At 40.9% G+C, this 23,618-nt stretch overlaps 1 protein-coding gene across 4 annotated transcripts in view; it reads right to left on the bottom strand.

Moving 5' to 3' along the window:
- GAREM1 (GRB2 associated regulator of MAPK1 subtype 1) overlaps nucleotides 1-23,618 on the bottom strand; it is a 204,423-nt gene that overhangs the window by 29,117 nt on the left and 151,688 nt on the right. For all 4 annotated transcript variants that reach the window (XM_058692409.1, XM_058692407.1, XM_058692408.1 and 1 more), the window contains one exon: nucleotides 14,480-14,610. In XM_058692409.1, coding sequence (XP_058548392.1) covers nucleotides 14,480-14,610 — 131 coding nt within the window. The remainder of the gene's footprint in view (nucleotides 1-14,479; nucleotides 14,611-23,618) is intronic.

The following is a 23,618-nucleotide window of genomic DNA, read 5'->3' as shown; positions in this document are numbered from 1 at the left end:
TCAAATGAGGAATTTGATGGTTTGACATGGATTTTTTTAAATCATATTAGTAATGTGTCTTACCAATTCTAGTTTTCTAAATGTTTCTACAAGAATTTTTTTTTAAGGTTCATTTATTTTGAGAGAGAAGAGAGATAGAGAGCAACGGAGGGGCAGAGAGAGAGAGAGGGAGAGAGAGAAACCCAAGCAGGCTCCACGCTGTCATTGCAGAGCCTGAAGTGGGGCTCGACCTCACAACTGTGAGATCATGCTAAGAGCTGAAATCAAGAGAGTCGGACACTCAGTCAACTGAGCCACCCAGGTGCCCCTCTACAAAGAAACTTTAAAAATGTTTTTAATCAAATGCCATTTCTGTATCCAATAAAATAGTCATGTTTATTTTTAATTTTGATGTGCTATGTTTTATATGAGTAGATTCTCAAATATTGAAACAACCCTACATGCCTGAAATAATTATGAGCATGGTGCACTTAAAACTACACTACATGATTCTTCTGATACTATTTCCTCTATGACTTATGTATCTCAGTCACAGGTGAAATTAGTCTATAGCTCTATTATGTTATCTTTGTCAGGTTTTCGTATCAAGCTCATTTATACTAAGCTGGAGATAGATTTTTTTTTTCTTTTATGTTACTGAAAAAGCATCTGGGTAAAGTGACCAGCAATGTTCATGTTATTTACTAAGCGGTAATCATCAGTGTGTGTTTAGAAAACCTGGCAGTGGCAATCTCTGTAAATAGTTTCTTACCCACTATTCTAGGTCATTCTATGTAATTTTAAACTTTGGAACAGCAATCTGTCAATCCCTATTAGTGCTATAGAAAACAAACAGCTCCATTGTCTTGTTAGTGAAGTGCGTTTCTCTGTAGCAGGCACTATCAGAACATAAATGCCAGCACAATATTATTTTAATGGTAGTTCAGGCTCCCAAAATCCATTTTAGGTGACTCAGATTAAGTGTTGCTATTATTTTTAACAAGACCTCAATTTAATTGTATTTACTTTCAGACTCTGTATTCATCTGGGCGTCTATATTGGAATAAGTTTAGGAATCTAAATAAATAAATTAATAATAAATAAGCACAATTTGGGGGGCCGGGGTGGCTCAGTAGGTTGAGCATCTGACTCTTGATTTCAGCTCAGGTCATGATCCCAAGGATACTGGATGGAGCCCCGAATCAGTCTCTGTGCTGAGCGTGGAGCCTGCTTGAGATTCTCTTCCCCCACCCTGCTGACCCTCTATCCTGCTTGCACACTCTCTAACAAAAATAAAATAATAAAATAAAATAAAATAAATATAAATGAACTTATTTGGAATAATTTCAGATTTGCAGAAAAGGTGCAAATTTGTAAACCCTTTGTCTAATTTCTCCTGTTAACATACTACTGAACCGTGGCACGTTATTATCAAAACTAAGAAATTAACACTAATACAAGACTACTAAGTCAACCACAAAGCTTTATTTGGACTTCATTAATTTTTTTCCCACTAATCTCCTTTTTCTGTTCCAGGATCAAGCCAGGATATCACAAGGCATCCAGTCCTTTATTCTGTGAGTTTCTTGGTCTTTCCTTGTTTTTTATGACCTTGAGAGTTTTAAAGAATATAGATTAGGTTGTTCTTTTTTCTAAAAAGAGAGGGAGCAAGGGAGTAAGTAGGCTCCATGCTCCTGATGCAGGGCTCCATTCTACGACCCGGGATCATGACCTGAGCTGAAATCAAGAGTCAGATGCTCAACCGACTGAGCTACCCAGGTGCCCAGAGAAGAGAGTTTTTTTTAAGCTAATAAATCATTTATAAATTACAGTATTTGGCACATATCAGGGCTGACTTTCTTTTCCCACAGGACTTATAGCCTCAAGGCTTCAGTTACTTTATTCTTTGACTTTGGTCACCAAGAGTCCCTATGAAGATTCATTTGCTATTAATTCTACTTTTAGTTTATCCCTAAGGCTTTTATTTTCAGCTAGCATCTAGCTATGTTTACAATAATACAGATCAGAAGTCAGCAAACTATTGTGCATAGTCCAAATGTGGCCCACCATCTGACTTTGTAAATAAAGTTTTATTAGGACATTGCTGTGTTCATTCCTTTATGCACAGTTTACGACTGCTTTCACTCTACAATGGCAGTGTTGAGTGGGTGCAATGGTAACTGTAAGCCCGCAAACTAAAACAAATTTTTTAAAAAGTAGTCTCCATGTTGGGTGTGGAGCACAATGCGGGGCTTGAACTCTCAACCATGAGATCAAGACCTGAGCTGGCACCAAGAGTTGAACTCTTAACTCACTGAGTCACCCAGGTGCCCCACCACAAATGTATTTATTCTTTGTCCCTCTACAGAAAAAGTTTGCCGAGCCCAGGGATAGATGAATGAAAAGATCTATGGCCTTTGGAAATTAACTGGAACAAAACTATTAACTAAGTTATGAGCTGAGTTTGTATCTGCCTTTAGTATGAGGTGACCTCAGGCAAAATGAGAACATTACCGCTACCGTCTACTCTACTAGCTTAATCAGTGTATGTAAACAACTTCCCACAGTGGTAAGTTCTCAATAAATAGAGGCCATTAATATTACTTTTATGAACAATAAAAACATTAAAGAAGTTGTAAAAAGTAAGCTCTGTGCCCAATTTGGGGCTCGAATTCACAACCCTGAGATCAAGAGTTGAATTCTCTACCAACTGAGCCAGCCAGTTGCCCCCCAAACATTTAAATTCTTTTATTTATTTTGAGAGAGAGTGAGCATGAGCAGGGGACGGCAGAGAGAGAGGGGACCGAGGATCTGAAAGGGCTCTGCGTGGACAGCAGACCGTGGGGTTGGTGCCTATGTAGGGCTTGAACTCCTGAACCGTGACACTATGACCTGAGCCAAAGTCAGATTCTTAACCAATTGGGTCACCCGGGCACCCCATAAAAACACTTAACTTCTTAATAATTCTGTTTCGTATTGACTTTCACCTCTGTGTAGGTTCACGTTGGCTTCTATTTCTACCTACTACTGTTTTCAAGCCCTAACCACTACTTTAAGCATTATCCTTTCTTCTGTACTGAAGAATTGCTCAAGTTTTTATTCAATGTGTTATCCCAAAATAAAACTTAATGTCAGAATAGGGCCTGAAATATCCTTACAGTTACATCCCAAAGGAAGTGAACATATTGAAATGATTCAAAAAAATATACCGTTTTAAGGCAGACTGGCCTCCAAAATGCTCAGATGCACTGCTGTACTTCCTTTTTAGTAAAACTTTGTAAAAAACTTGGCAGTTCATCCATTTGGATCAGGATGGAGACAGGGATGTTGAGAGAAAGGGTTCTCATGAGACTTGAGAAACACACACACACACTCACTCACACAACAAACTATTTCCAGTTAACATCCAAGGAGCTTCTCAATTGCGACGGAGTAACAGAGCATATGTTTCTTTCTAGACCTTTAAATCAACTTAATATATTTTTCCTAATTTACCTTTATAAGCATACACCTTCTAGAATGAAGAAATCATAGGGTCTAGTGAGTACCACACACGAAAAGAACTGAAAGCGAACGTCCGTGTAGCTTGTGAGACACAAATCAAGACGGGACGTGCACAGTTTAAACAGCTCAAAATTATCCTTACTAAATGTCACTCTCTGGGCACATTCAACAGTTTTGTCTACGTTCTTGTGTATGTGTATACTTCTAGAGGAAGCTACTCCTACTCCCATACATAAAAATGTATAACACATGTGAGTACAATCTGTAATTCCACGCTCCCAACCCTGATGGCATCATTAATGCCAGCAATGAGTTCTGCATAAATTATGAGACTAACGTCCCAACCGATCTTGTGGTCACTGTTGGTGACGGGTGAAGAATCTCCTGAATGAATGCTCTTCCTCTGGCAGTTGAGCCAGTCTCCTCTGGTTTCCACAGATGTGATTTATTTGCATAATTTCTTTCCTTTTTTATTTTTTTAAGAGCAAAAGAAACAATGCGTTCTGTCTAAGTGCTTCGGTATGCGTGCCTGCTTAACATTTCCAGTTTCAATGTTTCCTGAGAGGAAGTAATTCAAAGTGTGTTATCTAAACAACTCTAATAGGTCTAATCCAGGAAACTATCAGGATTTTACTGTTCATAATACCATTCGGAATTAATACCCCATAGTCAAGCCACATTTTAAAACACTGATATAAAGTTTTACACACACCCACACCCACAGACAGCTCTGGCAACAGATAATCTGTTTTCTAAGAACAGTTGTTCTAAAGATCAAACATGTTACAGAGGTCAACATTTCAACTCTTGAAAAAAAAAATCAGGATTGATCTGACTGCTAGATCAAATAACTAATATTTGATTAGTATTAGGTCATTTCCCCCCAAACTTCAATTTTTGTATCTCTTTTCTTTGGGAAAATGGCAGAAAATGAGGAACAACAGGCATGAAGAGTTAAGACAAATGTCAATCCTGAGCGTTCCTCTCTCTTTTTAAACAGGAAATAGGGCAAGGAGGAGAAGTGCGTGGCAATGATTTAATTTGCAGTGGTAGGCAGAGGGCTTGCCAAATGGTCGTTTTCCAGACAAGGCCTCAAAACCTCAGAAGACCAACAACAACAAGAACAACAAAAATCAAAGCCACTGGGCTATCTTCAAACACTGACATAATTAACCTCACAATTGTATCCAATTTATCATTCTGAATGACTCTTGAAAATAAAGGACATCTGACTCATGGTAAAGAAAACACGCAATTAAAAAAATTTTTTTTCTTACATCTGACAAAATTTAGATTGACCAATAATTGATAATTTCTGATCTCTCTGGAATATAGTCAAGAACAAGGCAGTGAGCTCAAGGCCTCTGATCAGCCAAGAAAATATGATGTTAATGTTAGGGCTTATAGAAAAGCCTTGAAAGACCATATCTCAGCATGCTTACTCCCCTATAATAAAAATTCCATTGAAACTGTTACCAGACCACAGCAGAATAGAAGTGGGAATTAAAACTGGACATAGGGATGGTTAATTAAGGCAGGTACTCTAACCAATAAAAGGCAACAAACAATCTTACCGAGACCGTAAAACACCCAATTCTCGGGGTGGAAGGTCTCTTCACGCAAAGACTAAAGTCATACAACACCTCGGGAGATGGAGAGAAGTTTAACTTTTGTTCAAGGACTTCTCTTTAAGATGACAGAAAAGTATTATACATTTTAGGAAACAAACGAAATTATAGTTCTTTTTTGGACAGAACTTCGGATAAAATTCACAGCTCCCCCCCAAACCTGGCTAACTAGAATTACTTGCACTTGAAAGGTTCCAGAGAGGTAGAAAATGCCAGAGCAAATAATCCCTATTCATTTTGAAAACTCCCAAGAAAAACCCACCTCTCTGATTGTTACAATCCTACAACTTGGGGAAGAGATGCTTCTTCTGAATTGTCAAGACAGACAGTAGGCATGGTATTTTAAACTAGGAATGATGGTTACACCTGAACTACACTCTTAAAACAACACATACACCCACAAAATTCCCCCAAAGAAGTATCACTTTAGGACGACCATAGGATGGCCGACAAATGCAGAACAAAGGCAACTAGCAAGCTGTTTTTGCCCGAAAGACAAAATGATCAGGAAGATGTCCTAGAATGAAACAGACAAGAGTAGAATCACAAGCAGCCTAACACCTCTCAATTAATGTATTTTCAAGGCCTCGTCTGTAGTTGTTCTGTTAAAATGAGTAAAGAGAGTAGCATGACATATGTTTCACTTGTTAACTACTTTATACATGGAAATAAGATACAGTCCATCTAGTTGGCACAGGGGGAAGAGCTTTATTTTATCTTTTTCAGATGGCAGCTTAAAAAGGGTAACTAATATGTTAAGATAAAAGGCACATGAATTGCCTCAAATCTATGAGTTGGGGATAAAACCCTAGTGGATTCTCAGTAACTTGGAAGCCTTGGAAAAAATCCAAAGTTCAGCATCGAGTTGCACGAATCACTCACGTTAAACTTTAGAACTCTCCTTATTTATTCAATGGTGCATTGAAGCCACGTCAGTGTATCTTTAACACTGCTTCAAGCAACAATGCAAGAACCCAACTGTATGTAGCCTTGTTTCTCTGATAATACTGGTTAATACTTTAAAATTTTGGGGCTAACCCTTTACAGAAGTATTTTTGTTGTTGTTCAAAAGGGTTCACTTAGATACATGCTGCACGGATGCTGACAGTAAGTTAACTTGTAGGATTTTCTCTTTTAAATGCTTGCGTCAGGAAAGATCTAAAAACTTACATGTGTAACATTCATACTGTTGCCAAGTCCCATGTGTGAGACCATAGGTGTTCCAAAGTACAAAAGACAGGAAGATTTGGCTAGGTAGTAATTATTGGACACCTTTGTTTGGATTTTTAAATAAGAAAATGAATTAACCATGCAAGCTACTGAGTCAACGCGAAAGGGTATTCTGATCACAATTGTGAGCCTTATCTGAAATCCACAAATACCATTTGGGGGAGCACAAAGATGACCGGATTGAATCAGGAGACTAAGCTTTGCTGCTAAGTAGTTTTGTGGCTTTGTGCGAATCAATGAAGTTGGCTAACATCTGTTTCTTAGTTTTCCTATTTGCTAAAAGGAGTAGGACTCAGTGTTGTGTTAAGGGCCTTTCCAGATCTAAAACGTGACGATTTTCAAAACCGTCTGTAAACTCCCTAGTCCCGTGAGATTATTTATAATATTTTATCATTTTACTCTCAGTCATGTTTCTCAGTATTAAGAAGCTCAGTTAGCATTTAAGTCTCTGAATCTTAACAGGATTTTTTTTTTTCCCTATTAAAAAAGACAACGCTGCAATCCTTCTCCACCCATTAGGATAGCTTTGCTGCTAGACAATATCACCTCTGCAGAAAACAGGTGCCAAGCCCAGTAATCACAAGCCAAGATGTAGGTGACAAGAACGTCAGCTCGCTCTCGCTCCAGACCACATGGCAATGGCTCTGAAGAGATCTGTGCAGGCAGAGGTGGTGCCTATGCTCCCGCTCTCACTGAAATCTCACAATTCCCCAGTGGGACGTTTTCCCCAGTTGAGACAATGCAAACTTGTTATTTTGCCTCTGGGGAAATCTATGCTTGGAACAGCTGAAACCTTGGACCTCACTAGCTGGAATGAAAATAGCAACATTATAGCATCCAGATTAGGGTATTTGGACTCTCTCTGACTCGAGAGCACTAATTTTAATGAAGAGGCTTTTGGGCGACAGCAGTGAAGCCAGAATGTCTCTTCCACACTTAGAGATGGCAAGTTACCCATCGCCAAACTGAAGGCCATCTTTTCTTCCCTCTGCTTATGTCTCAGTAAAGACAGAACTGAAATTAGGACTGAATTTGTTAGTCATTATTTTGATGGCAGAAAGTGTTATGTGTGGGAAAATTTTTCATCATTACTGGGCTGAGTTCAAAAGGCTGGAAAACATTTGAAATAATTCACTGGGTACCAGCACGATAAGTTTCCAAAGAAGTACTTGAGGTGAAGGGGTATTTTGAAACAACAACAGTTACTATGTACTGAGGTTTTATTTATTTATTTAAAAAAAAATTTTTTTTAACGTTTATTTATTTTTGAGACAGAGAGACAGAGCACGAACGGGGGAGGGGCAGAGAGAGAGGGAGACACAGAATCCGAAGCAGGCTCCAGGCTCCGAGCCATCAGCCCAGAGCCCGATGCGGGGCTCGAACTCACGGACGGCGAGATCGTGACCTGAGCTGAAGTCGGATGCTCAACCGACTGAGCCACCCAGGCGCCCCTGTACTGAGGTTTTAATATAAAGTCCAGAGTACAAAGTACTAAATAAAGAGTAAGTGAAATAATCTGTGCTGGGAATTCTTTTTTTTTTTTTTTTTTTTAAATGGGAAACTTAATTTTAGTATGATTTTATGTTCTGAATCAGGGGTTGGCAAACTTTTTCTTATAGGGCCAGACAGTAGTAATTTTAGACTTGTATGCCATATGGTCTCTGTACAATTACTCAACTCCACTGTTATATTGTGGAAGCAGCCACAGACACCGAACATATGTGTATATGGATGCAGTGGCTGTGTCCCAATAAAGCTTTATTTGCGAAACAGGTGCCTTACTCCGAGGCTGTGGTTGGTGAACTCCAATACTAGTCACTTGCAAAGCACGTTAGTGCCATTACTTCATGAAATTCTCATGAAACGTTTACGAGGAGGGTGGAATCACCCCCATTTTGCAGGTGATGACACCAGGACCGAAGGGGTCATGTGACCTTTCTGTGTCCATAGTCAATGCCTGGACTTGGGGTGCGAACTCAGCTCCAAATTCAGAGCCTGAGCTACACTACGCACTCCAACATGCTCTTTAGATCCACGACAGCTTGTTTAAAAGAAGATGTATGCCTGCAAATTGTTGGGTGGCGATTTTTCTTATTAAAAGGTAGAGGAATGAGCCCTCAGTTGGGATGCCCAACTGAAATAGGTCATCTTCTGACTGGAAAAGAACACGACAATAGAGATCGTTGATGAACAGCTAAAGAAACAAGAAAGAAAATGCCGGTTACAGTTAAAAACAAACATGCAGTAAAGCAGGTAAAAAGAAACAGAACTCTCACCACAGGAACCAAAAACTGAAATGGATAAAGGAAACAGTGTGAAAGAGGCAGGTGACTGTTGTTTTAAAAATATCGAATGCCATTAGCTTTGGAGAGATTGGAGCCAATGTACACAGATAATGAGCAAGAGGCTACCTGTCCACATATTCTTTCATCTCCTTCACTATCTCACTTCCCATTTTCTTTTTTTTTAAATGTTTATTTATTTTTGAGAGAGAGGGTGTGTGTGTGCATTCAAATGGGAGAGGGGCAGAGAGAGAGGAAAAGAGAGGATCTAAAGCAGGCTCTGTGCTGACAGAGCCCAACGTGGGGCTCGAACTCACGAACCACAAGATCATGACTTGAGCTGACGCTGGACGCTTAACTGAATTACCCAGGTGCCCCTCATCTTCCATTTACTACCACCTTAGTTAGATGCTCAAACAGAACATAGATTTGAAAAAAATAGCTACTCCTGTCATTTCCTATACAGTATTACCACCTAAAGTTTGATTTCAAGTATTTTATTTATTTTTTAAAGTTTATTTATTTTTGAGATTGAGAGAGTGTGTCTCCCAGAGTGTGTCTGAGCAGGGGAGCGGCAGGGAGAGAGGGACAGAGAAAATCCCAAAGAGGCTCCATGCTAAAAGCATGGGGCTCGAACCCATGAATCATGACCTGAGCCAAAATCAAGAGTTGGGTGTTCAACTTCCTGAGCCACCCAGGTGCCCCCAATTTCAAGTATTTTATATTCTACTACCACTCCAATTTTGCACATCACTTTCTTAACCAGTTCAGAAGTTCCTTAACCCCATATTAGGACTCCTAGGTTCTCACTGGGGTGATACTTCTTGTATTCACACTTTTTTTATCCAGTGAGGAGTCCATGGCTCATCACTATCTGTCACTCTAGGGCGTACTTCATCCACACTTTTTCTAATTTCTGTTACGCTCACCTAGTACAGCCCCAGCTCTGATTAAACGCAACGCTCTGTCTACTCTGTATCTGCATCCTGGAAGCCAAAGATGGCTGGAAGAAAACAGCTGGTGCTGAGTAGTCTCACTTGAAATTTATACCTTGACAAAACTCTGGGACCATCCTACTGTGTACTTCCTAGGCAAAAACTTACTTTCGGATCTCTGAGCTGTTATTTTCTTCCTGTCAAGGCTACCAAAGGCTTCCATTTTGCTGGGTTTCACAGTGAGTTCCAAGTCCTCTAATCCAATCACTAAGTAGCATTTGACACTGTTGCCCCTTCCTCTTTGAAACGCTTTTTGTCCTGTGGCTTCTGGAACATCCATCCACATGCTCCACCATCTGACTGTTACTCCTTGCAGTCTCTCCTGGACCTCAATGCAGGGGTGTTCCAGGGCTCAGTCTTTGGTCTCTTCTCTTCTTCTCTTCTTTATCTAGTCTCTAGGTCAGAGTTTCCTAGCTTCGGCACTACTGCCATTTTGGGCCAGATCATCTTTGGTGTGGGGCTGTCCTGTGCATCGTAGGGTTTTTAGCAGCATCCCTGTCCTCTACCTGCTAGAAGTCAGTAGCACTCACCCTTCCTCAATCAAAATTGTACCCCGACATTGTCAAATGTCCCTGGGAGGAAAAAAAAATCAGCCGTGATGTAGGTGAACTCAACCTGTCCTATGGCTTCAAATGCCATCGAGGAGCTTTTGAGCCACAAATGTATACCCCAAGCCCATTCCTTGCCCCAAGCTCCAAACCCTGTACATCTCACTGTCTCCTTGATCCCTTTATTTGGAGGTAGTATTTCTACTTGTACATATATTGTCTGCCAATATATATAATCTCAACTGACTATAATCTCAAGTGTTTGCATGTTTATTAACAGTGCCTAGACGTGCAGGAAGTGCTCAAAATATATTTGCTGTTTAAAGAATTAAACATTTAATATATATTAATTCATTTCATGCAGTTAATGATGGGGCAATCAGGCAGATGATTTCAAGCACATCAAGGCATCTTTTAAAAACATTTAATTTTAGGGTGCCTGGGTGGCTCAGTCGGTTAATCGTCCAACTCTTGATTTCAGCTCAGATCATGATCTCATGGTCCTGAGTTGAATCCTACTTCGGGCTCCACTCTGACAGTGTGGAGCCTGCTTGGAATTCTCTCTCTGCCCCAGCCTCCCCCCCCCCCCCCGCCAAGAAATAAATAAACCTTAAAAAACAAATCTTAAAGAAAAAGGACAATTTCAAGATAAAAGGAATGGCTTAGTTTTGATTTCTTAAAAGTTATCTCTATGCCTAACGTGGAGCTCAAACTAACAATCCTGAGATTAAGAGTCACACACTCTACCAACTAAGGCAGGCACCCTGGAATGGCTTATTTTTAATTCTTTTTTTAATGTTTGTTTATTTATTTAAAAAAATTTTGATGTTTATTTTTGAGAGAGAGAGAGAGAGCATGAGTAGGGGAGGAGCAGAGAGAGAGAGAGACAGAGAGAGAGATGCACACACACAGAATCCGTAGCAGGCTCCAGGCTCCAAGCTGTCACCACAGAGCCCAATGCGGGGCTCGAACCCACGAACTACAAGATCATGACCTGAGCTGAAGTCGGATGCTTAACTGACTGAGCCACCCAGGTGCCCCAATGTTTATTTATTTTTGAGAGACAGAGAGACAGAGCATGAGCAGGGGATGCGCAGAGAGAGAGGGAGACAGAGAATCCCAAGCAGGCTCCATCCAGGCTCTGAGCTGTCAGCACAGAGCCCAATGCGGGGCTCGAACTCACAAGCAGTGAGATCATGACGTGAACCGAAGTTGGACGCTCAACCCACTGAGCCACCCAGACGCCCCAGGAATGGCTTATTTTTAAATAAATTTGTGTATAGTACTAATCCTAGCCATTAAATTTTTGTTCAAGTTCTGCTACAGTCTTGAAAGTAATAACACTATAGAGTTCCCGTTCGTTTTCAACCCCTCTGTTCTACTCCATATTCTTATTATGCTTCATTTCTATTTGTTATTATAAGTATATATGACTGTTTATACAAACGTTTCTATTTCTTTATTTCAAATAATAATTGTGCCTTTTGACTCTCCAGATGCCAGTTAGCTACCAATTCTTAACTGTAAGTTATTTCTTGAGCTGTTTATCCTCTTGGTCTAATTTCTGCTGTACCTGAAGCGGAGAGTAGAGGGTGAAGTTTTGAAAGGAGGCCTGAATTCCGTTACCACTTAAAACACTGCTTTCTGGATAACATCTATAGTTATATGATATTTAACATTATACATTTAATAGTATTTATTTATAACAGCTGTATTTATGAGTATGTTGTACTGCTGTTGCTTTTTTAAGTAATCTCTACACCCGACGTGGGCTTTGAACTCACGACCCTGAGATCAAGAATTGCATGCTCTACTCACTGAGCCAGCCAGGCATCCCTGTTGTACTGTTTTTAATTATTTTTCCCCCTCTCCAAGCAAAGTAGTAACCGGGCACACAATTTCCTTACCCCCACTTGGCTCTCACGTTAAGTACTGTGTACATGCATATGCACATTATGACCAGTTCTTAAAGACCATGACTTCCAACACTTTATTTTTGAGGGGTCCAAGTGGTATCCAGACATCTTTTCCATAAATCTCCTTGGTTTATTTATTTACTTGGGTGTTTATTCACTAAGCACACAGACTTTTGTGTATTTCTTTGTGCAAATTTCCTGAGGTTCCTTGATCATTTCTTCTTTGAATATAAGTGAACGATGTCTTAATGATTAATGGCAGATGGATGTGATAGCATCTCAAAACTTTGTAAGTAATAGGGGCGCCTGGGTGGCTCAGTCGGTTGAGCATCCGACTTCGGCCCAGGTCATGATCTCACGGTTCGTGAGTTCGAGCCCCGCGTCAGGCTCTGTGCTGACAGCTCGGAGCCTGGAGCCTGCTTCAGATCTGTGTCCCCCTCCCCTCTCTCCGCCCCACCCCTGCTTGTGCTCTGTCTCTGTCTTTCAAAAATGAATAAACATTAAAAAAAAAGTAAGAAAAAAAACCTTTCTAAGTAATAGACTAGAGGTATTAAATATTCATGTATGGAGAGCACAGGAACTCAGCCCAAGTCCAGGCAGCTCTATGGATGCTGTAAGCTTGAATTCCGTACACTTACCCATTTGTCTGTGTCTCTGAGCCTTTTTGGGTTTTTTTAAGAAAAATTGTGATAAAATATATGTAACATAAAATTTATCATCTTAACCATTTTTAAGTGTACAGGTCAGTAGTGTTAAATAGATTCATACCGCTATGCTGAATTTTTAAATGGCATCTCTATTACATATGTTTGAATATACAGAGTCAATCATGATATTCTGTAAAAAATTGCTGACTTCATACAAATTCACACACAAAAAACAGCTGCTAGAGGCATTAAAAAAAATCTTTTACAAGAACAATATGCTGCAAAAGACTGAATGTTAAGCTTTAATACTTGACAAAATCTTTAAAAAGTCTTAACACATTTTTATGCTTGATTTCTCATGCTTTATCAGCAAATACATTGCTTTAAGAAAAGAGTTTAAAAGTATTAACTTCCCTTTCTAAATATTTTTTTTTCCAATTTAGGTAATTTTAGATATAAGTTTTAAGGAAAGGTTTAAATCTTATTGAGACAAGATTCAAATCGGATTTGAGTAACTCCTGACCAATGAATCTTGGTATGTTTAAAACTGAGCATGTTCTCATAAATCTTCGGTGTTAAGTTCAAGACTCATAGACTGAGCTACTCAAGGACTTAAAAGTTATAAATATTTTTGAATACAAGCATAATTTAGCTAGTTAGGAATTTAACAGGACACAAAATCTACCCATTTTAATAATAAAACCAAAGAAAGTGGAGTAGCAGCTCTATTTTAGAATTGGAAGAATGACTTGGCTTAGCTGACCAAATGGGCAGGGCCACAGTTCCTGGGGGGAGGCTGTCTTAGACATTTCCCCCCTTTCCTGAGGAGTGTGGGTAGAGTGAGTCACCCACAAAGACACTGTTGCATTCTTGGACTAAGATACCCTGCAGTCTGTTTTTCACATAGAGTGGATTTCTAACAAACGGGCATCTTGCCCCCAAAATATTGAAATGTTTACCGAACATGACTTAGTTGGACTTCCTGCTGAATGAAGAGAGGTTAATGCTTTCAATGTGAACACTTTCTAGAATGCTGTAGCAAACGTGTGTGTTTTTGAAGAAAACACAATGGATTTACAGGCAATAAGGTTGGGCCTTGGTGACAGGGATTCTCTGGTTAGTCCCTCTTCAACAGCAAGTCTAGTCAAAGGAGCTCGCTCATTATGCACCAGGGGACAGAACTGTCCCATTAAGAATGCAAAACAAATACAGCACAATAAACACAATTTAGCTTTTCTCTGATGACCAAACATCAACAAATACATACAGGGCAATATTCTATATATCAATTTTCCCTCTGTGTACTGATATAGATAGACTACAAATAATGGAATGAATAGAAGCTGATGTCAGGGCACAGTCCGGAAGGTTCTCCCTTTTTCTTTAAGTAAGTGTTCAGTATTAGTGTTGTCATATGCCTTTTGCTTGCTCCCACAAGTGGAGCATCCAGCCTTACAGAAGAGCTGGCCAAACAACTGTTACATATTAGAGAATAAAGCCCAAATTAAAAAAAAAAAACTTTTGATCTGCCTCGACAGTTGTTCTAGCAAAAGATAATGTTAACACAGTAACCTGTTGGAGAGTTAGGTCATCTACAGCACATGCAGTTCTTAAAAAGACCAGTTTGGGCCACTGACATGAATCCATCAGATGGAACTCTCCTATGAAGCACAGGGGGAACTCACTGTGTACATAGTGACCTGAAAGTTAACTTATTTCAGGGAGTCATATTCGGTTCTTCTAGAACTACCTTCACGTTGAATGTTATTTCCTCCATGACGTACACGCGTTCAGGAAATGCTTTAGCCACCTCCTCCACACTGTTGAAATATTGCACTGGCTCCTTTATATCCCGGTCTTGTTCCAGCAGCTTGAATTGCCCTAAAATACACGATAAACGGAAGAGATGTGAGATGTTTACGCTGGACAGCTGTCACCGTGGCGACAGCATCCCCTTTCTTTACTCCCACTCTTCTTTGACGAAGGCTTCTGATCACTATCATGAGGGGAAAAAGTTACCACGGCAGAAGGTTTTCTTGAACTGGAATCTATATTGAAAAGTCAGCTTAAAAATGAGTACAAACACATATGTTTTCTCCTTTGCATCTTTTTGTTCACATCAAGAGTTTATTACCAGATGACCAAAATCAAACTGAATGGATGCTTATTTGTAATTTGATCTCAAAGTGAAAACTTACTCTGTTACAAACGATTGCTCATTTTGTTTTTGATAATAATCCCCTTGTCATTTAGTTGTAATTAACACCCACACATGCTATGTTCTAAAAGAAAGGCCGAACGCCCCAGGGCAACTAATTTGTTTAAAGTAGTATTTCAAATTTTTGCGAGTAGGACAAAATAATATAGCGGACCTTTGGCTCCCACAGAATTGATATCCTTGGTTTCAGCAATATGTGGGCGATGCTGAGGGCGCATGAGCCGCTGTAATTTGTGGTGTTTCTGCAGCACAAGTGTGAAGCCTGAGCAGGGCAAGGCTGGGCCAGGGAGTGAGTGGGCCTGGAGAGGAGCCAGTTCCATCTACAGCAACATGTCGCTTCCTTCTCTCTTTTTTACTGTTCCGCATAAAGTTCATGACAGTAGGATATACCATTGTGGTATCTGTACTTTGGGGGGATTGTGAAGAACTTTGAACATATTCCCCAAAATGTCAAGGATCTATTATTGTTCATATACTTTCAATATTTATGATACTTCTGCTTCATTCTAGGAGTTGTTTTCAGTTTAGAATAAACCAAGCCAAAGACAAGTGTTCTTAGCACTCATTTTCTGAACGCTGTTTACACTACAACACTTGAGAAACTTGAAAAGGAATTAAAAGCTATAATGAGGCAGATCTCTCAGCGTGTGTCTACAGGACACCGGGCAGAAACAGGGAAACTTTCATTCATACTCTCAAGACATTTTTTTTTTTTTTTTTTTTTTTTTTGGTAGCATCTACGGTGGAGGCATCACTCTAGATGCTAGACAGAAGTCAATGAAGAGACCAGATGAAAATCTCTGTGCTAAATCTTACACTGTGGCAGAAGACAATGATAAACACGAAAAATGACTAGGGTATGTAATAGGTCAGGAGGTGAGAAGCGTTATTAAAAATAGGGCTGGGTGAGGGGGACAGAGAGTGCAGGGTGGCCAGCGTAGGTATGGCTGAGAAGGTGACCTTTGACGTCACTGGGAGGTGTGTTCTCAGAAGTCTAACCGTAGCTTACTCAAAGACCTGTGGACGGATGATGGGTGGCTGCCCGCTTGGCATGCTGCCAGTGTGGCCGGAGTGGAGTGAATAACAGGTAAGAGGGACGAGAGAGAGAGTCAGAGAAAGAACAGGTGGCCAGATTGTGTACAGCTTTGAAGACTTGTAATTCTTTATCTGAGTGGGATGGAGAGCCGCCGTGGGGGAGGGGGGGTGTGTGTGCATGAAGAGGTGATCTATCCAATGTGCAGAAGGACCACTCTGGCTGCTGTTTTGAGAACACTGTAGAAGTGCAAGGTGTAGAGGCTGAGACAGCAGTTAGGAGGCTCCTGCAATAATCCAGGTGTGAGATGGCAGGGGGTTGGAAATGGCAGGAAAGTGTTACAAATTTGGCCTGAGCAGCTGAAGGAAGCCGGGTTGGAGGGGTAGGGGAGTTCATTCTGGGATGTCTATCAGACATACAGAGATATCCCAGAAGTTCATAGATGATCATGTAAGTGTGGAGCTCAGAGGGAGGTCTGGCTGGAAACCCAGGAGGCATCAGCACACTGATCTTTAAAGCCATGGCACTTTGATGACGAAGAGCACAGGCTTAAGTATAGACAGAGAAGACATCTAAGGTTTGAGTCCCAGGAGAGTAAGAAGGACTGGCTGGGGGAGTAAGAGGCAGATCCAGAAGGGGTGCATTCTAGAAGCCACGATTTGAGCACTTCAAGAGCGAGAGCGATGTCACATGCCGCTCAGAGAGGACTCCGGAATGAGGGCTAGCAACGGTCGGCTTTCGCAACTTGTATTTAACTGAGAAGGTGACCTTTGACGTCACTGGGAGGTGTGTTCTCAGAATTCTAACCGTAGCTTACTCAAATGAAGTAATTTGAGTTACTCTGAGTTAATTTGACTTTGACAGGAGCAGCGGAATAGTTGGGCGGAAGCCTGACTGAGGTGGATTTAAGAGAAGGGAGAAGTGCGAATAACAGGGATGGACGGCAGGTGATGTTTGGGGAGTTTTGCAATGAACGGGAGAAAAGACATGGGAGTGCTAAAGGGAGCACGTGGAATGGGATCAAGGGAGTGTTGCTTTTTTTTTTTCTTTGTATGATGGATGCTGATGGGAATGACCAACGGAGGGACAAGCAGATGAGGAAGGGATTACTGGAGCATGTCCCTGGGTATAGGAGTGGAGGGGCTGGGCCTCAGCAGGAGCTCACCTGTGAGAGCTCAGTGGGAGCTGGTAGCTCTTTTTTATTGCTTCCGTATTTCCAGCAAAAGTCAGAAGGAAGGCATCAGCTGAGAATAAGATTGAGATTGAGAGAGGAGGTGTGGGAGGGCTCAGGAAGGAGGGGAAGACTGTAGTAAAGTCCACTGAGAGTGAATGACCCACCATGACTGTTGGACAGCCATAAGTTCCCACTCGAGGTTCATGGTCACGAACTAAAAGTGAAACCAAACAACAGGACAGTTGTACGTTTTTCTCCTGACAGTGTGCAAAAACAGGGGCTGGTCCAAAGTGGGCAGACACTTGGGATTCAGCCGGGACTGTAAAACTGCCAAGTGAGTATGAAACACAAAAGAGGGGCACAGGAGCCAAGACGTATGCAAGGGAGTGAACATAATATCAGTCCGTGGAACTTGAGCTGGACCCAACATCTTGGGAGGGAGGAACGAGGGTGAAAAGTAGTGGAATCAATGGCTAGTGGGTTCTGATGGAGTCGATTTCCAAATCCTGGATGGAGTGAGCTCAAGGGCCAGGCAGAGGAGTAGTCAGAGTGGAAGGCATGCAATTTGAGAAAATGGAAGCATGCAGCTGTTGGTGATGACACAGTCTAGAGGGCAACCATGGGAGGTTAACGGTTGAGGTGGTGAGAAGCTAGAGAAACTGAGAGGCCAGGGGTATTAGCAGGATCGTATATGTATGCACTGAAATCCCAAGAATGAAGACAGAAGTAATGCTGGAGAGAATGGCAGTGAGCCAGGAGTGAAAATTACGGACAAATGAGGGAGGGATTCTGGGCATGGTAGATAACTGTAACACTGTTGGGGTAGTGGACGAGACAGTCTGAGGACGAGAGATTAAAGCTGAGAGTTTCTAGGGAGGGGGAATTAGAATGGTCAAGGGAGCCCCAAAGAACTCAGAAAACACTCACATCCTCTCAACTTTGGGGCAAAAAATAGAGCTGCCACCCGAGAGGACTTCAGGGAAGTGGTGTTTTCAGGGCATACCCAGGTTAGGGTTTAACAAGATACAAGTAATTTCAGAGAAAACTTTAAGGACATAGGGATTTTGCTGGTGATGGACCTTGAAGGGGGAGTTTTCAGGAGTTAAGGGGTAGGTGATATTGACAATGTAGAGAATGCACTTAGTTATAATGTAACAGCTCATATACCTTTTAGAAATATGTAGGGGTAGGGGCACCTGGGTGACTCAGTCCGTTAAGTGTCTGACTTTGGCTCAAGTCATGATCTTGCGGTTTTTGAGTTCGAGCCCCGCATTGGGCTCTGTGCTGACAGCATGGAGCCTGGAGCCTGCTTTAGATTCTGTCTCCCTCTCTTGCTCTACCCCTCCTCCATCATGCTCTCTCTCCTTCTCTCTCTCTCTCAAGAATGAACGTTAAAAAAATTGAAAAAAAATAAATATGTAAGGATATGAATAAATATTTGAAAATATAGTCAAAATATGTTAGATTATACACTGAAGTATGTTCGATTATATATTATACATATGTTAGATTACATTCATAAAAACAACAGAATTTTAAAAATTATAGGAATATCAATACCACTTATTTAAACAAATTCTGCCTCCACAATAAAGCAACATTTTTGTTTGTCTCAGTTCTATGTAGTCTTTGAAAAAAAAAATTTTTTTTAAGACAGAATCTTAAGCAGGCTCCATGCCCAACTTGGAGCCCAACTCAAGGTGGGATCTCACAATTATGAGATCATGACCTGAGCCCAAATAAAGAGTCAGACGCTTAATCGACCGAGCCACCCAGGAGACCCTCCTTGTACAAATTCTTAATGATTATGAAGTATCTCCAATATAATCTCTGTTTCTTCCTATATTTTCTGACATTTCCCGACACGATACATTTATAATGTTTGCACAGCATTTCATAGTGGATTTAACTATTTTTCTGTTCTTAGTCTGAGTTAGGCTAGGACTGACTTAAGTGCAAACTCTGCCACTTACAAGTTTTAGAGAGTACTAACAAATTACTAATCTGTCTGTGCTTTGTTTCCTCACCCATAAAGTGTGGACACTGCAAAGGGTTGTAGCGAGGATTAACGGAGGTGATTTTAAGTACTCAGCACAAGTAACCAGTTAGCAGCCCTCAGTCCCTTTCCTGTTCTCAAGATGCACAGAACTTTTCTTTTCTCTTTTTGGCTCACTTTTGTGGGATGAATTTTCTAGAGCAGGATTATTAAATCAAAGAGTATCACACAATTCTTTGTGCTTAAAGTACCTGGCTATCTAGCCTTCCAAAATCCCTAAACCAATTTATATCTCTATGAGTAGCCAATTTAGATTTCTTCCATGGACATCCCAGTTGGACCACAATCTTGCCAACCTTGAGTATTCTTTTTTTTGTGTGTGTGTATGTATATATACATACATATATATACGTATATATATATATATATATATACGTGTATATATACACACGTGTATATATACATATATATATACACATGTGTATATACACACGTGTATATACACACACACATATATATATATATATATATTTAAGTTTATTTGTTTTTTTTTTTTTTTATAGGCAAACTTTATTTCTTTTTTTTTTTTTTTTTTTAATTTATTTTTGGAACAGAGAGAGACAGAGCATGAACGGGGGAGGGGCAGAGAGAGAGGGAGACACAGAATCGGAAACAGGCTCCAGGCTCCGAGCCATCAGCCCAGAGCCTGACGCGGGGCTCGAACTCACGGACCGCGAGATCGTGACCTGGCTGAAGTCGGACGCTCAACCGACTGCGCCACCCAGGCGCCCCTAAGTTTATTTGTTTTTGAGAGAGAGAGAAAGAGAGAGAGCGCACATGTGGGAGCGGGGGCGCAGAGAGAGAGAGCGGGAGAGAAAGAATCCCAAGCAGGCTCTCGCTGCTACCACAGAGCTGGATGTGGGGTTCCAACCCACAAACCGCAAGATCATGACCTTGCCAGATGCTCAACCGACGGAGCTACCCAGGCACTCCGCAGTGAGTATTCTTTAAGTTAGATAAGTCAGTAGGCATCAAAAAGCATCTCTTGCCTGTAATGTGCCATTTCTTTGGAGATCACTGAAGTACTTGAATTTTTCTTGTGCCAATGGCTGCATAAATGTATAAAAAACATATTTGATGGAGTCTAAATTTCTTTTAACTTCTAAAGACATATATCTAAGGGTCTATCGGATATTTATATTTGCAAGTCTAATAGCACCAAATTCAACATGTCTAAGCTCAGGAAAGCACAGTGAGATGTTTACCATTCTTTTTTGGCATTAAGCCTTTACCATAATTTTTACTTTTATTATTATTACTTTTATTTTCATTACATCTTTAAAATGCTGAGTATGTTTTACACTGTGGCACACCTCAGTTCATAGCAGCCACACTGCAAGCATCCCATGTGGCTAGTAGTGGCTGTACCCGACGGTGCAGGTCCAGAACATCTCTGCATTCCTTTAAAACTCTGTTTTCAGTGGCGCCTGGGTGGCACCGTCAGTTAAGCGTCTGACTCTTAATTTCCGCTCAGGTCATGACCTCAGGGGTTGTGAGATCAAGCCGTGAGACGGGCTCCACACTGAGCTTCCATGGAACCTGCTTAAGATTTTCTCTCTCCCTTCCCCTCTGCCTCCCCCCCCCCCCAAAAAAAAACAGAACAAAACTGTGATTGCAGATACTGTTCAAGTCCTTTATCAGGTGACAAAGTACTCTCAGAGGAAAAAAAAAAATTCCTGGCAAGATAGGTTTCCACTCACGAAATGAAAGCGTTAGAACTTAAAAAAATTTTTTTTTTTTTACTTATATTTTAAAGAGAGAGAGAGTGCATGCACATGTGGTAGGGGCAGAGGGAGGGGGAGACAGAGAATCCCAAGGAGGCTCTGCACTGTCAGCCCAGGGCCCAATGTGGGGCTCGAACCCACAAACCGTGAGATCATGACCTGAGCCAAAATCAAGAGTCAGATGCTCAACTAACTGAACCACCCAGGCACCCTGAGCCTTAGAACTCTTACATTTGGTTTTCCTTGCCCTGTTGTCATGATTGCTGATATTCTGTTTCATATAACAGAGCCTGGGATTCCAGATAGAACTACCTCTATCCCTTTAACACCATTTGCTTCTCTCCCAATTTGGGGGCTTGTCCTTCAAGCAATTCTTTAGTTATTTTTCTATCGTGTTTGTGATCTTACATTATTTTAGCAGCCTCAGACATATTGTGGCTTATGGTCCAAATGAATAATCATAATTGGTATGGCCGTTGCATCAATATCAAGCTGAGTAAATTCTCAATTTGTAGTCTCACCTGTGTTTGTTACGTCTGTTGAACAGAAAGACCTCAGAATCACGTGCACATACGTGGGGGCACTTACAAGAAACTATTCTGAGACCAATTAACATACACAGATGAAAGAAAAAATAAAAATAAAGTAGCAGCTAAATATGACCAAATGTTGGGGCACCTGGGTGGCTCAGTCAGTTAAGTGTCCGATTGCAGCTCAGGTCATGATCTCACATCTCGTGAGCTCGAGTCCCACACTGGGCTTTGTGCTCAGAGCCTGGAGCCTGCTTCAGATTCTGTGTCTCCCTCTCTCTCTGTTCCCCGCCCCCCCCCCCCAAAAGCTGTCATTCTCTCTTCCAAAAAGTAAATACACATTAAAAAAATTTTGTAAAAATTAAAAATATCACCAAGTGTTTTAACATTTGAACATACTGTACATCAGAAAAATAGACTCTTTTCATCCATTCTTTAATGTTTGCTGGCCATCCAACAGTTAACTTCCCTTTCCTTCTTTCCATATAGTTCCTTCAGGTTATCTTGAAAGATTTTAGTTTATATGTTTCTTTTTTTTAAGTTTTATTTATGTAAGTAATCTTGAACCCAATGTAGGACTTGAACCCACGGCTCCTCCAACTGAGCCAGCCAGGCGTCCCAAGCTTATGTTTCTTTGTATACATATATTATTATTTTAAACATTTTCCTGTCATACGTTTAATGATCTAAAACCGTATTTTTTAGTTTACATTTCTTACACCCTACAAATGCCTTCAAAATCTAAATATACCAAATGTCTTAATGTAAAGTTTTAAACAATGGGTCACAGTATATAAGTGACTTCTTACTGGGGGGGGGGGGTCGGTTACCAAACTTGTTCTGTAAAGATTTTAGGTCCCATGCGCTAAATGGTCTCAGTTGCCACTACTCCCGTCTGGCGATGTATCCCGAAAGGAGACATACACAATCCATAAACTGGAGCAGCTGCGTTCCGACCAAATTAAATTTACAAAAACAGGCAGCAGGTCCGATTTGGACTTCAGGCCACACAGTTTGCTGACCTCTGTCCGGCTGGAAAGAGTAGAAAGTATGGATCAGGGTAGTGGCAAGAAGATGGGATATTAGAATGACAGCGACCAGTCCTCATATCCCAACACGCGTAAACAGTCACACTGAGGTCTCTCGTAAGATGCCCTGTGAGGGGCACATCCCAAGCTGACCCTTGCTTATCTCAGGATGGCAGTTCTTCCTTTCAATAGGAGTCTAACACGAAGAAGGGTAAGCTGCAGAGGTGGATTTATTAGAAGAATCCAAAGGACCGGCGAACATGAGTGGCTATATTCTCTCACTGTATTTTAGAAGACAAATTTGCTACGGATTTTTACTTAGCTTCTATTCTTTTACAAAAGAATATGACGCTCGCAGATGAGTCAACTTTAAAGTACTCTGGGAAAGATGCTGAGCTCTTGGCATTACTATATTCCCTGTGACTGCTGTGGCTTGTCAGAGTCAAAGCCTGGAGACAATCGAAAGAGTGAAGAGCCCGTTCCCTGCCAAAATGTGAAATCGATTTACATAGCACATATTCCCACAACCCCCACACGAAGGAACTAATTTTTTAACAGACCGTTTCATGAATAACAGAGTCTTTGTGCCACCAAATAAAAACATTTGGAGATTGTCGAAACATCTGTTCTGAGATGTTACTGTCAAACTTGGGTCTTGGAGAGGAAGGAATACTGCGTTGTTTTTCAACAGCTTTGGTGATTTCAAAAGGTCTCCATTGTGAGAAGCATTCTGGCTCAGAGCGCTGAAACTCGCAGGAACAAATTCAACACCAGTGACATGCACGTCAATTATAGCTTAAATAAATTTACGATAATATTGAAAACGCAAAGACTGGGACTAACTGCACTGCCTTCACGATACACTTCTAAAACTATGCTGCAAAATTAATATGTTGAGAAGAACTGTCATCGAGAAAATATCCATTTCTGTGGGTGTGTCCTTCAAGATGATCACCGTGATTGATCTCAAAGGATGAGATGTGAAGCACAGCTAAGAGGCCAGAGGTCCTCCCGGAGGCATCTAAGTTTCAGGCACCTGTAGGATGCTAGAAGCTATACTACGACACATTCTCCTTTACCTGTAGGGAAAAGGTCAGTTGTCGCAAATGAAAATGGAAACACACGA

This window comes from Neofelis nebulosa, chromosome 11 (genome assembly GCF_028018385.1).
Source record: "Neofelis nebulosa isolate mNeoNeb1 chromosome 11, mNeoNeb1.pri, whole genome shotgun sequence".
Lineage (NCBI taxonomy): Eukaryota > Metazoa > Chordata > Mammalia > Carnivora > Felidae > Neofelis > Neofelis nebulosa.
The sequence above is the reverse complement of the archived record's forward strand: the minus strand, read 5'-3'. Positions and strand labels throughout refer to the sequence as shown.